We start from the raw sequence: 17,824 nt of genomic DNA on the forward strand, positions 1-17,824 counted from the left end.
TATTAGTGACATTTGGTTTTTGAGCTACCACTGTTGATTTCTCCCTATTTGTCACACCCCCATCTCTCCTGAACCACTCCACAGAATCACAGAATGGCTTGGGTTGGAAGGGACCCCAAGAATCATGAAGCTCCAACCCCCCACCACACACAGGGCCACCAACCTCCACATTTCAGATCAGCCCAGGCTGCCCAGGGCCCCATCCAACCTGGCCTTCAACCCCTCCAGGGATGGACGGGGCATCCACAGCCTCTCTGGGCAGCTGTTCCAGCACCTCACCACTCTCTCTGTCAAGAACTTCTCCCTTCATGTTTATTTCAGACTGTTTCACCAATATGTTAAGATCTCTTTGAATTCCATTTCCAGCATGCAAAATGATTTCACCAAATGCAAGGGATGGACTCAGCATACGGACAAAATATAGCACTGTACAGGCAGTCAGATGGGGTGGTCTTAAAGTCCCTTTCTGCCCTTAAAATGCTCCTACACACCATAAGGTATTGATTACAATTGCGCTAGGGAGGTACTGTCCATGGTAACTCACAGGTAATTAGTAGTAGGATGAAAGGTAATAGCTTTACATCACGCCAGAGGAGGTTCAGGTTGGATCTTAGGGAAAAATCCTTCTCCGAAGAGCAGTGATGCACTGGCACAGCTGCCCAGGGAGTGGGGGTTCACCATCCCTGAAGGTGTTCCAGAACCGTGGGGATGTGGCACTAAAGAACATGGTTGGTGGGCATGCTGGGGTGGATTGGGCTTGGGGATCTTGGAGGGCATGTCCAACTCCAGTGATTCTATCGGATATGTAAGACTGGTTGCATCCTATACAGAAGGAAAGAAGCAGACGTGACCCACCAGTGGAGGGTGCATGTGGTGCTGGAGCTCAATCAGCACTACTGCTGGCTGAAACTGTGATGTTCCTGCAGAAATACATCCATGCTCCAAGCTGTACACAGGGTTTTTTTCCATTGACTCTGTTGAGATTTGGATCAAGCTCTTGGGAGATGTCTCCAGAGCTCCACAGCCCTCACAATGGGCCATCAAGGATGAAGAAGAGGTGAGTAATGAAAATATTAAGATAGGTGTGACTGAAATAGTAATGAAAATGTGTGTCCAAACACCAAGAAAAAACAGAAGAAAAACTAACAGAGGTTGCCTTTCCCAGCAGATCAAACTGAGAATGTAGTTATTTCCACCAAGGCCAGAAGAGCTGTGCTCTCTCAGCAGGAGGAGATTATTACAGCTGCAGCACGTTACATACAGTCAAAGAGTCAAGGATTTACAGAGCCATGGAGTCATGGAGCCATAGAGTCAAGTAGTCAAGGAGTCATGGAGCCACAGAGTGAAGGAGTCATGGAGTCATAGAGTCATGGAATCAAGGAGTCAAGGAGTCATGGAGTCATGGAGCCATGGAGTCATGGAGCCTTAGAGTCAAGTAGTCAAGGAGTCATGGAGTCATGGAGCCACAGAGTGAAGGAGTCATGGAGTCATAGAGTCATGGAATCAAGGAGTCAAGGAGTCATGGAGCCATAGAGTCAAGGAGTCAAGGAGTCAAGGAGTCAAGGAGTCATGGAGTCATGGAGCCATGGAGTCAAGGAGTCAAGGAGTCAAGGAGTCAAGGAGTCATGGAGTCATGGAGCCATGGAGTCAAGGAGTCATGGAATCAAGGAGTCAAGGAGTCATGGAGTCATTGAGTCATGGAGCCATAGAGTCAAGGAGTCAAGGAGTCATGGAGTCATGGAATCAAGGAGTCAAGGAGTCATGGAGTCAAGGAGTCATGGAGACAAGGAGTCAAGCAGCCATGGAGTCACAGAATGGCTTGGGCTGTATGGGACCTTAAAGACCATGTAGTTCCAAACCCCCAAATATTGTGTTTCTTCCAATCCTTTTTCTGTTAGCCCGCTAACAAGACATACTAGAGCAAAAGCCCACACAGAGCAACTGGTACAGTTTAAATGATATTAAACATCTGTCCAAAAATTAGTTTGCTGTCATCAGCTGAGGGAAACCAGGAGGTGCAGTAAGGACTCAGTAGCTGGTGTCTCTTGGCCTATGTGCTGCACATCAATGATACTGGTCAGATCACCTGAACATATTGGTACCTGAGAGTATGGAATGAATGTAAATGAATAAAATCTATGCAAGAAAGAGGTAAAACCAACATATTCATATATTTCGTATATAAATATCTTCTCTTTCCATATGGTCTCACACAGAACTTTACACACTACTTCCTATTATAGCATACTTATCGCATATATATCATATCATAGCAGTGTGTTCATTTGCCCCTGCAGAAGCTCCGAACACATCTGCAACACTCCTTCCCCTTCCCAAGGGATGTCTCCATGTCTCCCAGTGTAGCAAAGGGATGGAGTGCCCACAGCAATCAGGGCCACAGTGATTCTCCTCATTTTGCCTTCTGCATAACACAACCATGCAACTTCTATACCAAGGGCATAGCCCCAAACCTTGGATGCTACCAGACTCTGGTCTCACACCAAGTAATATTCATATGGGCTAGAACATGGTGTCTGCTGAAATCCAGAACTTGGACCACATCAATCAACAGTATTTGCCTCTGTTTCAAGAGCAAATACAGCCTTTCTGTATCTCAATAAGAAAGTAGAGTGGAGAGGCTCTGAAAGCAACCCGTACAGAAGTAGACCACCTCTAGACATCCTAACCCCTCCCACTGCACAAGAACAATAAAAGCCTTCGTTTTTCCCATTTTGCATCACGTTGAAAGCATTGTGTAGAAGCACCAAGACCACTAGAAATGCCTGAAGAGACACAGGAAGACCAGATCACAGAATCATAGAATCACCAAGGTTGGAAAAGACCTACAAGATCATCCAGCCCACCCATCACCAATAGCTCTCATTAATCCATGTCCCTCAACACAATGTCTAAATGCTCCTTGAACACCCCCAGGGTTGGTGACTCCACCACCTTCCTGGGCAGCCCATTGCAGTGCCTGACCACTCTGTTGGAGAAGCAGATGTAGAGATATTGTAGTAGATATTAGACTGTAGATTGTAGTAGATGTTGAGATAGGAAGGGCTGAGCTGACAACTCTCGCTCCTGCTCAAAGCAACGGCATTTCACGTTTAATGAGACATCTTCCAGTTGTTCACCTCCATCTTCATATATCCCACCACTCTTTGTCCAAACCTCCAGGAGCCAGGCTTTGCAATAGCTGCCCAAATGTTGGACTTAATGATCTTTATGGGTCTCTCTTAACTCAGGCTATTCTCAGATTCTGTGATTCTATGATAGTGCTGTCAGGACTTCAGACTTCTAAATCCTGGGATGTATCCCAGCATCTTGGCTTCCATAAATCCAGCAAAGCAATGGAAAAATCAGACTTTTGCATCTAATTCCTCCCTTTGTTTAAATAACTTCCCCACAACAGAGCTCACTCTATTGCACTGGCAGCAAAGTGTGGCTCAAACTGCAAGAACACTGCAAGATACCTTGCAAGATGACCTCCTGGCAGAGCTCAGGGTTGATGGAGCCCCAAAATCCATCAAGTGGAGGTGGGAAGGGAAAACCTACCCTGTTCTGCTGGGAATGGCATCCTATTGGCACCTGCTCCATGAAGGTCTCTGCCAAGAAACCACCAGACCCACTGCTTCCCAAACTGGGGAATGGGAAAAGTTGAGAGTTGTGGCCCTGCCTGTGTTTCCAGCCCTGTCCCATGGGGAGAGGCAAAGGGAAATGCTGGAGGAAGGCTGAAGCTCATCAATCAGGGCTGGTCCTGAAGGACCTTCTCACCCTTCACCCAGCACCCAGACACAAAATTTGGGTTTCTATGCTGCAACACATGGGCCTGCCTAACTCTGACCTTCTCAAGTCCATTTTTTAGCTGGTTACATTGGATTTCTGGCTGAACTCAACCTGCCCAGCTCCCCATCAATGCATGCTTTCTAAGATGTCTGCTTGGCTTTGCTTTAGGAGAAATACATCAGCTTCCCTTCTATGGGAAATGAGCTCTCTCCCCATCTCCCCTCCCCACCCCTACCTGTGTAGCTGGATTAATGGGAAGGAAGTGGTCAGATACTGGTACAGTTGCCCAGGAAGATGGTTGGGTCACCATCCCTGGGGTGTTCCAGAGCCATGGGGATGTGACACTGAGAGACGTGGGCAGTGGGCATGGTGGGGTGGGCTGGGGTTGGGCTTGGGGATCTCAGAGGTCTTTTCCAGCCTTCATGATTCCACAGTCCTATGAACTGGGAGAAAAACAGACAAAGAAGAGGAAAATATCCACCAGTTCACCTACAAATTAATTGCACGTAAGCATCATTTAATCAACAGCTCGCATTTACACAAAGCACTCCCACAGGAAGCACAGTGTTTATAAAGGCAGCAAGATGAGGACGAGCATGGAAAAGCAAATCTGATGCATCAAGATGAGGATTTAAATCCCCAACAAACCTGCAGGAGAGCAGTGATCTGCAAGACAACGTGCTGTCCTGCAGGGTGTGAGCATACACAGCAGCTCTGGCATTGGGCACCCTGTGCATTGCTGCTTGCTTTGCACCAGCCCATGCAAACCCCTGGGATCCCAAAGCAGCAGCAGCCTCTGCATGCACACACTGTTGCAGTGCTGCAGGGTTTCCTCAGGTGAAGACACTGTGTAAGAAAAGTAGCTATTAATAGGAATGCAAAACGTGTTTGCTACAGAGCACCTGCAGTGCTGGGCTTGGGGAAGGGAGACAACACGGAGGATAAAGCAGTCACTGAGCAGCCCTGTACGGGTGTGTATATAAACACAGAGGACATCTGAAGGGTATCCAAGGAGCTGAGTTATCAATCCAAAGAAATTAAACTTGCATCCTCTGAAGGTTCCCTGAAGCTGCCCTTCCTTGCTGCTCAGCACAGCGCAGCAAGGCTCACCTGCAGATATCAGCACCAGTGCTATGCTCACATCCAGCAAAGAGCAAAGGAGAGCAAGATTGATGGAGGGGAGAGTGCAGAAGTACTTAGAAATCGAAGGGCTGTTCCGCTGGTAGGAGACAGGGAAAGCAAAGGTCATGCTCTAAATGTGAGAGGAGACAAATTTACAACAGCTATTTGTGATTTATTTGGCAAAGGAAGGGCAGAGAGAGTCCCGCTGTCTAAATGAGACGATCTCTCTCCTCTTATCTTTATTTATTGTTTGCTTTACAGCAGTAGCCTGAAGTTGCCATGTGGAATTGGGGTCTGCTCGGCAGCATCTGCTCCTGCGTGAGGAAGCCGGTGGTCCAAAGAGGCACAGCAGTGATGGGGAGGGGAGGAGGAGGGATGTCTGACACGTCCTTTGATACTATAACTGACTTAGCAGACAAAGAAAATGTGAAAATCTATCTAAAGCATTTGATACCGTGCCACGTGGGAGATTATTAATTAAGCCAGCGGATACGAACAGCAGCAGAACGAGAAACTGGGCATGGGAAATGGAAATGCAAAGTGCTGCACGCTGAGCTGCAGCCTGCAAGGAGGTTAGCGGTGCTTAACGGTGCTGAGGTTGTCTTTGGCACACAAAAGTAGGGCAAGGCTGATGAGACCTCCTAATGGCACAACACTGTAGGCAGCACCGGTAGGGAGGAGGATCGGGATAGCACGGAGGAAGATAGGGATTGACCTTGACTGCCATGCTCAAAATGGGGTGAAAATCCAGCATGAAGCTCCAAGCTGGGCTCAACTACTGGGATTCCTTGCTATAGGATGGCTGGAAGTGCCTAAGGAAAACAATGGGGTCAGCAGAGGTAGTGATGGCCACAAAGGTGGTGTGGTGGGGTCAGGAAGAGATGGGCATCTCCTCCCCAAAGCCACAAGCAGCACGTTGGATCCACATCTTAGAAATGCTGGTTTCCCCCAGGAAGAGGGTGGGAGGAACAGCTAATTTGGGGAACAGGAAAAGATTAAGCAATGGGATGCCTATAATTGGACTTCATGGTTCGGTGGGTTCCATCCAATCCTACATGCCCTGAAGTCCCTGCCCATGTAACCATAGCAGAGCAGGAGCAGAGAAAAAATTGCTCAGGTTCACCAACAACTCCATCACCAGAACACCACCTCCTGTTCAACCCCAGCCTGCAGCACACACAGCCACAACGTTCTGCTCTGCCTGCACTGCTGAGCAGCTCCCAGCTGAGTCTGAGGATGGATATTGTCCACTTTAGGGTGAGTGCAGGCAATATAGCTTTTGGGTTGGAGATGCCACCAAGACTCTTTCCCAGTTGATGGACCGACCACATCCAAGGGAGGCCAATCATAAAACTGTAGAATCATGGAATCCTTAAGGTTGGAAAAGTCCTCCCAGATCCCCAAGCCCAACCCATCCCCACCGTGCCCACCGACCACGTCCCCAAGTGCCATATCTACACATTTCCTGAACACCTAAGATGCAGAGCGCGATAAAACAGCTGCAACACTCATTTCAACCCTCTTCATGTCTCACTACAAGAGCCTTCTCCATGCCATTATCCCATACAGCGGTCCCTGAAGCACCAGCAGGATCTGCTATGGGTATGCACAGAGCCAAAGCCGCCCAACATCTCCCACTGAACCTCCTTTTCTGACTGGATGAAAACTCCCCCCTCCTTTCCCTTCCTTGCAGCCAACAGCAAACTTGGATCCACACATCTGCGTGGATTAATTTAACATTGCTCCCATGCAAAATGAGAGGTCATGGGAGACTCCCATTTACTTTATCTCCCAATGTCATCTCCCAGTGACATTGGGAGATAAAGTCTGCCCAGAAAAGCTCTGGTTCGTTATCTCCTCCGTCCTATCTCAGAACTGGGATGTGGACCAGATGGCGCCAGGAGGTCCCTCCAACCCTACATTCCCACTTCCATAGTGACGGAGTACGAATCCCCCATCCTCGTGTGAGCGGCTCCGGGGAGGACATCCCTGCTGAGTCAGCTCCTCTGCGTCTCACAGAGCACACAGCAGCTCCAGCACTGAGTCATTCATCCCTGCAGCTCCTACACCTCCCATTTGCTCCACGTCTTCAGCACCTCCAGGGCTTGAGGTGAGCGACGGTGCATTCGCAACAGGCACTTTGTTAATGCTACAGGAGTCCACACCATTCCTCTCATTTCCTCTGATAGGAAAATAAATTGGTGGGAAAAATAAATAAAAGTTTTGGCCAGTATACGTGTATGTGTATGCATATATATATATATATATGTGTGTCTCTGGTGAAGAATCTGAAAACAAAGCTTCACAATGTTCCTTCTCGTGGGGAAATTCATTGCATTATCACTCGCTTCAGCACAAAGGGAGCGACGTTTCTCATTTGGGATTTCCCCTTTCCCTTCTATTTTTTCTCCAGGGAAAAATACACAAACCCAGTTTTCCTCCTTGCTGAAAGATGTCCCTATGTGGTCCCTCAAGGTCTGCACAGAGCAGAGAGGAGGATGATGAAAGCAGTGCAAAGTGGCCCCATAGCTTTAGCCCATGTTTTAAGAAGGGATCAGGTGTTCCCTGGGCAGCCCTGCTTCTGTTTCCACACTGCAGAAGAGAAATAAGACCCTACATGGCGAGCAGATGCCAACATGCACAACCTGATCACCCTCAAGCCTACTCGCTCCCAAGGGGTTCAAACTATGCACTGTCCTAGGAGTCACTTCATTTACAAAAACCATTAGGATTGGACTCACACTCGGCCATTTCCCTACATAAATGGTTTTCCCATTTATTCTGTGGGATCTCGTGGGCATGCTGAGTCTCCCGCAGTTGTGCAGTGCTGCCATAGCTGCTTTGGACTTGCTGAAGGTTTGAGTGAGCATGGTGGGGATGGGGTGATGGCTGGACTTGGGGATCTTGGAGGCCTTGTCCAACCTTAATGACTCTATGAGAGGACACGGTGGGGACGGGCTGACGGTTGGACAAGACAGTCTTGGATGTCTCTTCCAATCTTAATGATAATGATTCTGTGATTCTGTGAGAGGACACGGTGGGGATGGGTAGATGGTTGGACAAGATGGTCTTGGATGTCTTATCCTGTCTTAATGATTCTACGATTCTATGAGCGGGCATGGTGGGGATGGGTTGATGGTTGGACAAGATGGTCTTGGATGTCTTTTCCTGCCTTAACGATTCTATTATTTAGATAATCCTCCAGCACCAGGGCTGGGAGCAGCCTCCGTCCTCCATGGCCATCACCATCAGGAACTGTTTCTGCTCTATCAGTCCGAGCAGACCTGAGAGGTTACAGCACACAGTCCCTGCAATATTCTCTATAAAGAGATTAAAAAAAAAAAAAGGGAATTCCTCTCTTTTTCATGCACTGATGACCTTGGGCTCATCGCTGAGCGCATCCCGTGCTCCATTCCAAGCTCCCCAGTAAACAACACAGCAACACAGCACACTGACAAGCTATTAGTGGTGTGTTCTTTGGTTTCACCACAGGCCGCTCCCCAGCTCCGGAGCATCACATTACGCTGATTCGTAGCACTGGAAGGAAATCTCCCCCAGCTCTGCCTCCAGCCAGCAGCCATGCACCAGCAAAGGGCACAGAGGACAAAGCCCCATGTTGGCCACCCCCGCGTTGTTAGGGGGTAATTCCGGCTGCCGGGTGGCCCCATCCTTGGGGTGGAACCTCCATCCTTGGAGATGTTCAGATCTCACCTAACCCTACCCAACCCTATACAGGTAGGGAGACCCAAGAGCAGTGAGGTTTTCCATAGTAACAGGGATTTGGAAAGTTTGGCTTTCAGAAAACCAAAACAGAAGCAACATTTAAAAGATGCCTGATTTGAACAGAAGGTGAGAGCAATCAGCCACAACATCAAGCCTTCATGTTCCTATTGGCTTCAGCACCTGAACCCATCTGACCCCTCTGCACAGAGGGACATGCAGCTGTAGGGATTTGTAGGAGCAGACTTATGGGGTGCACATAAGGGTGGAATGGCAATCAATCTGCATCTAAATAATTACGTAAATAAACCCAATTATCCTTTGTAGCAATGGAAGAGTGCAACGCGACAGCTCTCCAGCTCTATTCCCAACCCCAAAACAGACAACCTGAAAATCCCTGCCCATTCTCTGCCATCTCAGAGCACCAGAACCACCGCATCCCCAGAGAGATGGACGTGGTTCCAAAATACAGCAAAAACAAGCAAAAATAAACCCTAAATCCCATTGCTTGAGCCATTTCCCACCTGGAGAATAGGGACAGTGGGGACAGAAAACCCAGCTTCAGAGTAAACCTGCAAGGATTTACTACCTGCATGGTGGCAGAGCACGATCTCCAAACCCCCTTAGGGAAGAAAACTGATGTTTCCTCAACCCACCGCTGTGCACATAGGCACGGGGACAAGCAAAAAGCTGCAGTCACACCTAGGTCACAAAGCAGCCCCCCCAGCTCTGCTCTCTGCCGTCCCCACCCTCAGCAGAGGTGGGCTCTGCCAAAGAAAGCTCTGGAAAACACAACCGCAGCAAATCCTCCTTGCAAACACCCGTGCAGGGCAGCAGCCACTTTGTTTTGCATTCCCGACACATCCGACCCCGCTCAGAAATACAAGCAGAGCGAGGAGATTACTGCTGCAAATGCTAAAAGGGGTGAAATCAGGGCACTGAGACTGGGGAGGGGAATAAGAGGGTGGGGGGTGGAGGGGGGGAACCCAGGGACGTGCCACCCCACACCGCGCCGCGTTAAACATGGCAGCATCCCAAGGCTGCCCCACCCAAGCAGCACAGGGCACGCGTCACCCGCATCCCAACGCGGCCCTGGGATGCTTTGTCTCAGGGATGCTGCTGGCCCAGCATAACTGGGGCCCAGGGATGATGCCGTTGGGATGTAGGGGGTGGGTCTGTGAAGCCAGGGACGGGGATGCTTCGGGACGCAGGGATGCTGTTGGGATACAGGGATATTTCAGGATGCAGGGATGCTGTGGGGATGCGGGGATGATGTCAAGATGCAGTGAGGTTTCTGGATAGTAAAGAGACAGGGATGCTTTCGGGATGGAGGGATGCAGTTGGGATTCAGAGATGCTGTTGGGATACAGGGATGCTCTCAGGATACAGGGATGCTGCTGGGATGCAGGGATGCTTTCAGGATACAGGGGCACCGTTGGGATGCAGGGATGTTGCCGGGATATGGGGGTGCTGCCAGGATACAGGGATGCTGTCGGGATATAGGGACACTATTGGGATACAGGGATGCTGTCAGGATGCAGGGATGCTGTTGGGATACAGGGACACTGCTGGGATACAGGGACACTGCTGGGATACAGGGATGCTGTCGGGATGCAGTGGGGTCTCTGAGCACGCAGAGGTCCTCTCAGAAGGCACCGGCAGAGCTTTGCACACGGCAGAGAAGTGCCCAAATCCCACTCGCAGCAGGTGGGGGCCGCGCTGCAGACCCTCCCCACAGGACCCGAACCTGTGCTCCCCAGTAAAGCAGGACGGGCCGAGAGGTGGCAACGGGGGGTGACAAAGCGACAGCGAAAATCCTCGGGAACCAAACCGCCCCGCCCCCCGGGGACGGACGGGACGGCCGAGGGGGGGTCTCACCTGTAGGACGAGCTGACCCCCGCCGCCACCACCTCCTCCTTGATCTGCCGGTTGAGAGCATCGGCGGCCGCCCGGCCCCGGCCCTCCTGCCCGCCCGCCTCATCGCCCCTCTGCCGCCCCTTCTCTCGGCCGTCCCCGGGCCGGGCCGCCTTGGGATGCTCCTCGTCCGCCTCCGCCTCCTCCTCCTTCTTCCTCCTCTTCTCCTGAGCCGCTTTCTCGGGAGATCCGCGCTCAGGGCCGAGCACGGGGGAAGGACCCGCTTTGGGGATCCACGGGTGGTCCCCTCTTTTAGGGATGGGCCAAGCGCGGAAATCCTTTTGGTACTGCGTCTCCTTCTCGAAGGGCGTATCGGACGGCTGGTACTCGCTTTTGGGTTTGCAGCTGGGCTCGGGGCGCTGCACCTTCCAGGGTTTGTAGTCGTGCCGCATCACCGAGTCCGCGGGCGGAGAGCCGTGCGGGGCCGTTCCGGGCCGTGCGGGGCCGGGAGCCGCGTCCCCCCCGCCCGCAGCCGCGGCATCGCCGCCGGGTTGGGTATCGATGGGCGCCGCCGCGCTGCGCGGGATTTGCGCGGGGAGGGGCTGCTCGGTGGCTTCGGAATATTTGGTGAAAACCAAAGGGACGGCGATGTCGGCTTTATCCAGCTGGTTCCAAAAGCGGGCGATGCAGCAGGCGCGGGTGATGCAGGGCCACGCCATGGCGGCCCTGCTCCGCGCTGCTCCGCGCACTTTCCGCGCAGCGGCCGCACGCAGAGAGCGGAGCGGCGCAGGGAGCGGAGCGCACAGCCCCGCGCAACCCCCGCGCAGCGCAGCGCAGCGCAGCACGGGGCGGGGCCTGGAGGGGGCGGGGCCTGAATGGGCGTGGCCTAAAGGGGGCGGGGCGCGCACCTGCGCGCATGTGCACACGCGCAGGGCAGGGCGTATATTTATATCTATATATATGCACATATATGTGAATGCGCGTGTGCACACGCATCAGGATGCGTCTGCACGTGCACCAGCATGTATGTGCATGCACGTGCCTTGCACATGTGTTTTCGTTTGTGCACGTTTGCACGGAGGGCTGTGTGTGGGGGTGTGTGCGTGGTTGGGTGCTTGCATGTCAACATGTATGTGCAAGCGTGTGCCTTTATTTGGGTCTGTGCGTGTGACTGTGCGTGCTCACACGTGCATGCATGCATGCACATTTCTGTGTGCATTCGCTTCATGTGTGTGGTTGTGCATGTGTTCACGTGTGCAAACCTGTGCATGTGGATGCATGTATGTAGTTATGCGCGTGTGAATTCTTGCATGTTGCTCATGTATGTGCACATGTGGATCTGCATGCATGTGCATGTTTGCACATAGGGGTGTGTTGCTGCAAGTGTATCCCTGTGTGTGCACAAGCTTGCATCCATGTGGTTTCACTTGTGTGCATATGTATGTGTGTGCACATAAATGTGTTTGCACGTGCACAGATGTGTGCAGGTGTAAATGTGCTTGCATGTGCAAGCGTGTGCCTGTATGTGGATGCATATGTGTGACTGTGGATGTGCATGCATACATCTTCATGCGTGCACATAGCTATGTGCATTCAGTTCACTGTGTGATTGTGCATGTGTTTATGTATGCATATGTGTGCATGTGGAGGCATCTATGTGATTATGCCTGTGTGAATGCTCGTATATTGCATATGTATGTGCACATGTGTGCATGTTTGCATGTAGGTGTATGCACAGATGTGCATCCATGTGTGTGTGTGTGCTTGCACATGCACATTTGTGTGTATATGTGTGCTCATTTGTTTGCAGGTGTAAGTGTGCATGCATGTGCCTGTGTGCACAAATGTGTGTGCAGACGTGTGTACATGTATGTTTGTCACATGCATAGTCACATACACGCACACACATGTGGGCTCACACTTGCAAATCCATGTACACATGTAAGAACACCCATCCATGTGCACACATACATGCACACTCGTAGATGCACGGAAATGTATTCATACATGTAGGCATACATGCGTGTGCACTAATATGTGCATGCATGCACTAGCACAGATAAGCTCATGCATAACAGACACATGCATACACGTGAGCATGCACAGATGCATGCACACACACTTGTACACAGATTTGCACTCACACACATGTGCTCACCTATACGTGCATAAGGACATATGCACACATATGGACATGTGCATGCATGCAAGCACTGCATTCTGTTACTGTGGCCAATTATCTCCCTCTGCCATTTCACTGCAGGGTTGCAGTGGTGGGATTTTCATTAAAGACACAGGAAGCTCTACAGCACTGGGGTTCACATCAGTTTTCCAGGAGCTCATTGCTCTGGGTATTGCAGGTACAATGGGTGTGCAGCTGCAACAGAAGCACCAATCACCACTTTCCTCTTCCAACCGACATTACAAAGGCAATTCCGTGGGGAGCACAGAAGCTGCAACCACACTGCAATTCCTTTTTGCATAAGGTGCAGCAACGTCTGGCCATAGCCGTGCATTTCTTTGCACGCTGCTTTCAGTTTCATGATAGGAGAACAGGAAAACGCCACCCAAGGTCTGCAAGATTGCAAAGGGATCAAGCCCACACAAACGCAATGCAACAGCCCCCATCCTGCAGCTGCAGAGTGTCCCAGCTCTGCATCCACTCACTGGGGTTTTGCACAGCACCTTGCATCCCTCTGGGGACTGGGATTTTGCATGTGCACAAAGCAATGGGCTGGCTTTGCAGGAAAGCGCACAGTCATGCATCCCCTTCTCTGCTTTTTCCTGAGCTCTGCAAGGTTTGGCAGTGTCAGGAGGCTCTGCAGATACCAAGCAGAGCTGGATGAAACTACAGGCTGCAGGAAGAACAAATCACTCGGTGTCTCCCGGAGTGAACTGTATGGTTCTATATAAATCCTGAGGCACGGCTGCTCATTCACTTTCGGGAATCAGCAATGGAAATAATCTAATCGCTTACGTCAAGTAAAATCCATTAGCTCTAATTAGCCCAATGGAGTTGCTGGCTGCAAACCTCACTTGGAAGGCATAGGAGTTTAAAAAAAAATAAAATAAAAGTGCCTCAGAGTTCAAATTACAGCAGAAAGCAGAAATGGCTTTCCCCTTTCTCCTGGATAAAGGCCATGGTGCCATGCTGGGACATTGGGTTGGTTTAGGTTGGGTTTGGAAATAGCTTTCCCTGTTCTGGGAAAAGGCCATGGTGCCATGGTGGGACATTGGGTAGGATTAGGTTAGGTCAGGGAATAGCTTTTCCTGTTCTGGGAAAAGGCTGTGGTGCCATGATGGGATGTTGGGTTGGGTTGGAGAATAGCTTTCCCTGTTCTTCTGGGAAAAGGCTGTGGTGCCATGCTGGGACATTGGGTTGAGTTAGGTTGGGTTGGGGAATAGTTTTCCCTGTTATGATAAAAGGCCATGGTGCCATGATGGGACGTTGGGTTGAGTTGGGTTGGGTCAGGGAATAACATTCCCCTTTCTCCTGGATAAAGGCCATGGTGCCATGATGGGACGCTGGCCTGGATTGGGTTGAGGAGTAGCTTTCCCTGTTCTCGTGGGAAAAGGCCATGGTGTCATGGTGGGACGTTGGGTTGGGTTGGGAATGACCAAGGACAGCATTGTTACTGCACTGGGATTTGCCCAGTGGGGTTTGATGCCACCCAAGAAAGCTGGTTTGCATGGTGCTAGGGGTATCACACTGGGGAGCAAAGCAGAGCAAACCCTGAATGTTGCAGCACCCTGAATCAGTGTTGGCTTTTGGTAGATGCCCAGGAGGCAGTGCTGGATCTCATCCGTGCAGGGATGGGTCCCATCCCTGGTGCAGAGGCATGGAATAGCTCCAGGCACTCCCTATGCAATGACAGCAGGAGTGGTTTGGGAGCTAATTAACCAGGAGTTGGTGAATCTTTTCCAGGCATCCTCAGATGGAGTCAGGATGACTTCCAGTTGAGCTACAGCTGACGATGCCCATCCTGGGCCAGGCCTGAAGCTGCTTCTGCTGCCGCTCACCAAATTTCTATCTTTCTCTGCTAATCTGATGACAAAGAGGGATTGGCTCCTCGTCTCTGATCACCAGCTAACATCTCATCATGTGCTGTGCGTGCAAGTTTTCCCTCCATGCACACATACCCACCGGTTACTGCAGGTGATAATGGTATGCCACTGTAGGAGCAGTGCAGCAAAGCTCGGTGTAAGACGTTGTGGAAGGGAAGATGGTTTGATTCAAAATCATTTAAAAAAATGAAAATTATTATTAATAATAGTAATGAGGGGTGCTGTGTGGAGCCAGTGATCCATATGGGTCCCTCCCAACTCAGGATTTTCTTCAGTTCTGTGATTATAGAGAGACCACTGGCATCAGCTTCACAAGAGATGTGAGGCTGCAGCTCCAATTTAGACCCGGGTCACAGCTCTCCAAATGAAGTGTGTTCATCTGGAGAAGTGCATCCAGCTCCACATCACCTTGATTGGAATCATAGCATCATAGAATGATAAAATGGCCTGGGTTGGAAAGGAGCACAGTGCTCATGCAGTTCCAACCCCCTGCTATGTGCAGGGTCGCCAACCAGCAGCCCAGGCTGCCCAGAGCCACATCCAGCCTGGCCTTGAATGCCTGCAGGGATGGGGCATCCACAGCCTCCTTGGGCAACCTGTTCAGTGCGTCACCACCCTATCATGGGGAAAAACTTCCCCTGTCTCATATCCAACCTAAACTTCCCCTGTCTCAGTTTAAAACCATTCCCCCTTGTCCTACCATCATCCACCCTCGTAAACAGCCGTTCCCCCTCCTGTTTATACGCTCCCTTCAAGCACTGGAAGGCCACGATGAGGTCTCCCTGGAGTTCATTTTAGCTATGTTTATATTCAGTATCTCTGATACCTCCATGTCCAAGCCACATCCTTGAAGCATCATCTCTGCACCAGGGGTGTCCTTGCAAGGACTGTCCCCTCTTTGGTCCCCAGTGTGCCTCCCTGTCCCCAGCATGCAGCACCATGGACAAAGGAATACAGCAGCACGACAGATGGCCACGTACAGAGGATTTTTTGTGGATTCTTGAGTCTTCAATCATTTTGTGATCACACACAGCTGGGTGGATATGAAATTCCATAATGGAAATCAGTGGCGGAAGAGGAATCATAGAATTATAGTCAGGGTCATAGAATGGCTTGAGTTGGACAGGACCTTGAGGTCCATCCAGTTCCAGCCTCCTGCTATGGACTGGGTGCCACCCATCAGGTCAGGCTGCCTTGGACCCATCCTGCCTGGCCTTGGGCACCTCCAGGAAAGAGAAAGCAATGGATAATTACTGCAATTACACTTTCAGCTTCCTCCTGATAACTTCCCCCCCCCCCCCCCCCCTCCACTGGATGCACGTCATTGCATTGCTCCTTGCAGGTAACCCTTCAGGTCCTCGGTCCTGGAGCACAGCCAACTCTCCATGTGCAACCTGTTCCATTCTGGGTATGGGGTCCTGTGGGGTCACCCCATTATGCCCGATGTGCAAAGCTCCATGACTTGCAAACCCCACAGCTGGGTGACTCAGGGCTTCATGGATTCGCATGGGGGGGGTGGACATTGATCAACCCAATCACAAAGGCTGCTGATAAAGGGATTACAGAGGACGACCTATTGAGGGATTAAAGGGCTTTATGCTCCCAGACTGAATACAAGCCATAAGAGATCGGATAACTGACTATAAATACCTGAGAAGGAAAAGGCCAAGGGGAATGTCACCAGAGGGGCACCATGGGGCACAAGTGTGCAAGAAGGAGGAATGGTGAGAAAATGAGATTTCAGTGACTGAGAATTCGGTGACTGAGTAAATGAAACAGCAGCCAAATTCCCCTGGAGGTGCTGCCATGGGACTGGCAGGGGGGAGCAGGGAGCAGCACTGGGTGGCACCACTGCATGGAATCACAGCTCAGTGCTATCTCACTGATGCTCCCCTCCAGCCCCCCCTCCACCAAACTTAGGTCAGCTCAGAGAACAGGAGAAAGATGTGAAAGCAATCGGATAAACGTGCAGGAGAGCTGGGATGGAAGAATCACCATCTCAATCATAGGATCACAGAATCAGGAAGGCTGGAAAAGCACTCCAGGAGCCCTGACCCCTCCCCACCCCACCCCATGCCCACTGCCCACATCCCTCAGTGCCACATCCCCATGGCTCTGGGACACCAGAGGCTGTTGTCTCTTGTCCCATCACTGGGTTCTTTTGCAGAGCAAACAGGGACGCTGCATAAAGGCTCGTTGCACTTTGCAGACCCAAAGGCACAGCCCTCACTGCAGCATTTGTCACCTTTCTGCACATCCTCCTAATTCTTTCCTCTTCTGCGTATGGCACTGCGCCACCTCAGTCAGTGAAAGGCGTATTAAATGGATTCCATTCATACCCCTTCTCCTTAGTATTTTCTGTCAAAGAGGTGTTGTTTTTTTTTTTTTTTAGAAGCCCACATTAAATTTAATCAACAGTTTCTTTATCCACATTTTTGTTAAGCTCAGTGTGGATTGGAGAAGACTGGCAGACTGGGAAAGCATGTTTACATCTGTTCCACCACGTACATATGTCTTATTTATGAGCTTTTGTAACGCTGTTATAACAGTTTCCCTTTCTAGCTAACTGACTAAGGTTCATTGGCCCACCATCCAAGACTGCAACTCCTTTATTTTAAAGAAAGAAGCAGAAGATGTTCAGTCACTCCATCCCCTCCCCTCCCAGCACATCCCATCCCATCCCCTCCCATCCTCTCCCATGGCATGACATTTCATCCCATCCAACCCATCCCATTCCATCCTATCCCCTTCCATTCCCATCCATCCCATCCCATCTCATCCCATCCCATCTCATCCCATACCATCCTATCCCCTCCCATCCCATCTCATCTCATCCCATCCTATCCCATCTCATCCTATCCCCCCCATCCCATCCCATCCCATCCCATCCCATCCCATCCCATCCCATCCCATCCCATCCCATCCCATCCCATCCCATCCCATCCCATCCCATCCCATTCCATTCCATCCAACCCATCCCATCCCATCCTATCCCCTCCCATTCCCATCCATCCCATCCCATCCCATCCCATCCCATCCCATCCCATCCTATCCCATCCAACCCATCCCATTCTATCCCATTTCATCCCATCCAACCCATCACATCCCATCCAACCCATCCCATTCTATCCCATTTCATCCCATCCAACCCATCCCATCCCCTAAGCATGAATAAGCATCTTCCCCTTCTGTGACCAGCATCAGCTTAAATTTCCAGCAGCAGTCATGCAAAGAACATCTGATCATTGGAAGACCCAGTAGTGCAGAGCTCTGC

General features: G+C 50.8%; 1 protein-coding gene across 2 annotated transcripts in view; it reads right to left on the reverse strand.

Moving 5' to 3' along the window:
* Window positions 1-11,335, reverse strand: part of MAP6 (microtubule associated protein 6) — a 36,847-nt gene extending 25,512 nt beyond the window's left edge. For both annotated transcript variants that reach the window (XM_025144276.3, NM_204919.2), the window contains exon 1: window positions 10,510-11,335. In XM_025144276.3, the coding sequence (XP_025000044.1) occupies window positions 10,510-11,204 (695 nt within the window). In that variant the 5' untranslated portion in view covers window positions 11,205-11,335. The remainder of the gene's footprint in view (window positions 1-10,509) is intronic.
* Between the last annotated feature and the right edge of the window lie 6,489 nt (window positions 11,336-17,824).

This window comes from Gallus gallus, chromosome 1 (genome assembly GCF_016699485.2).
Source record: "Gallus gallus isolate bGalGal1 chromosome 1, bGalGal1.mat.broiler.GRCg7b, whole genome shotgun sequence".
In the NCBI taxonomy this organism is placed as follows: domain Eukaryota; kingdom Metazoa; phylum Chordata; class Aves; order Galliformes; family Phasianidae; genus Gallus; species Gallus gallus.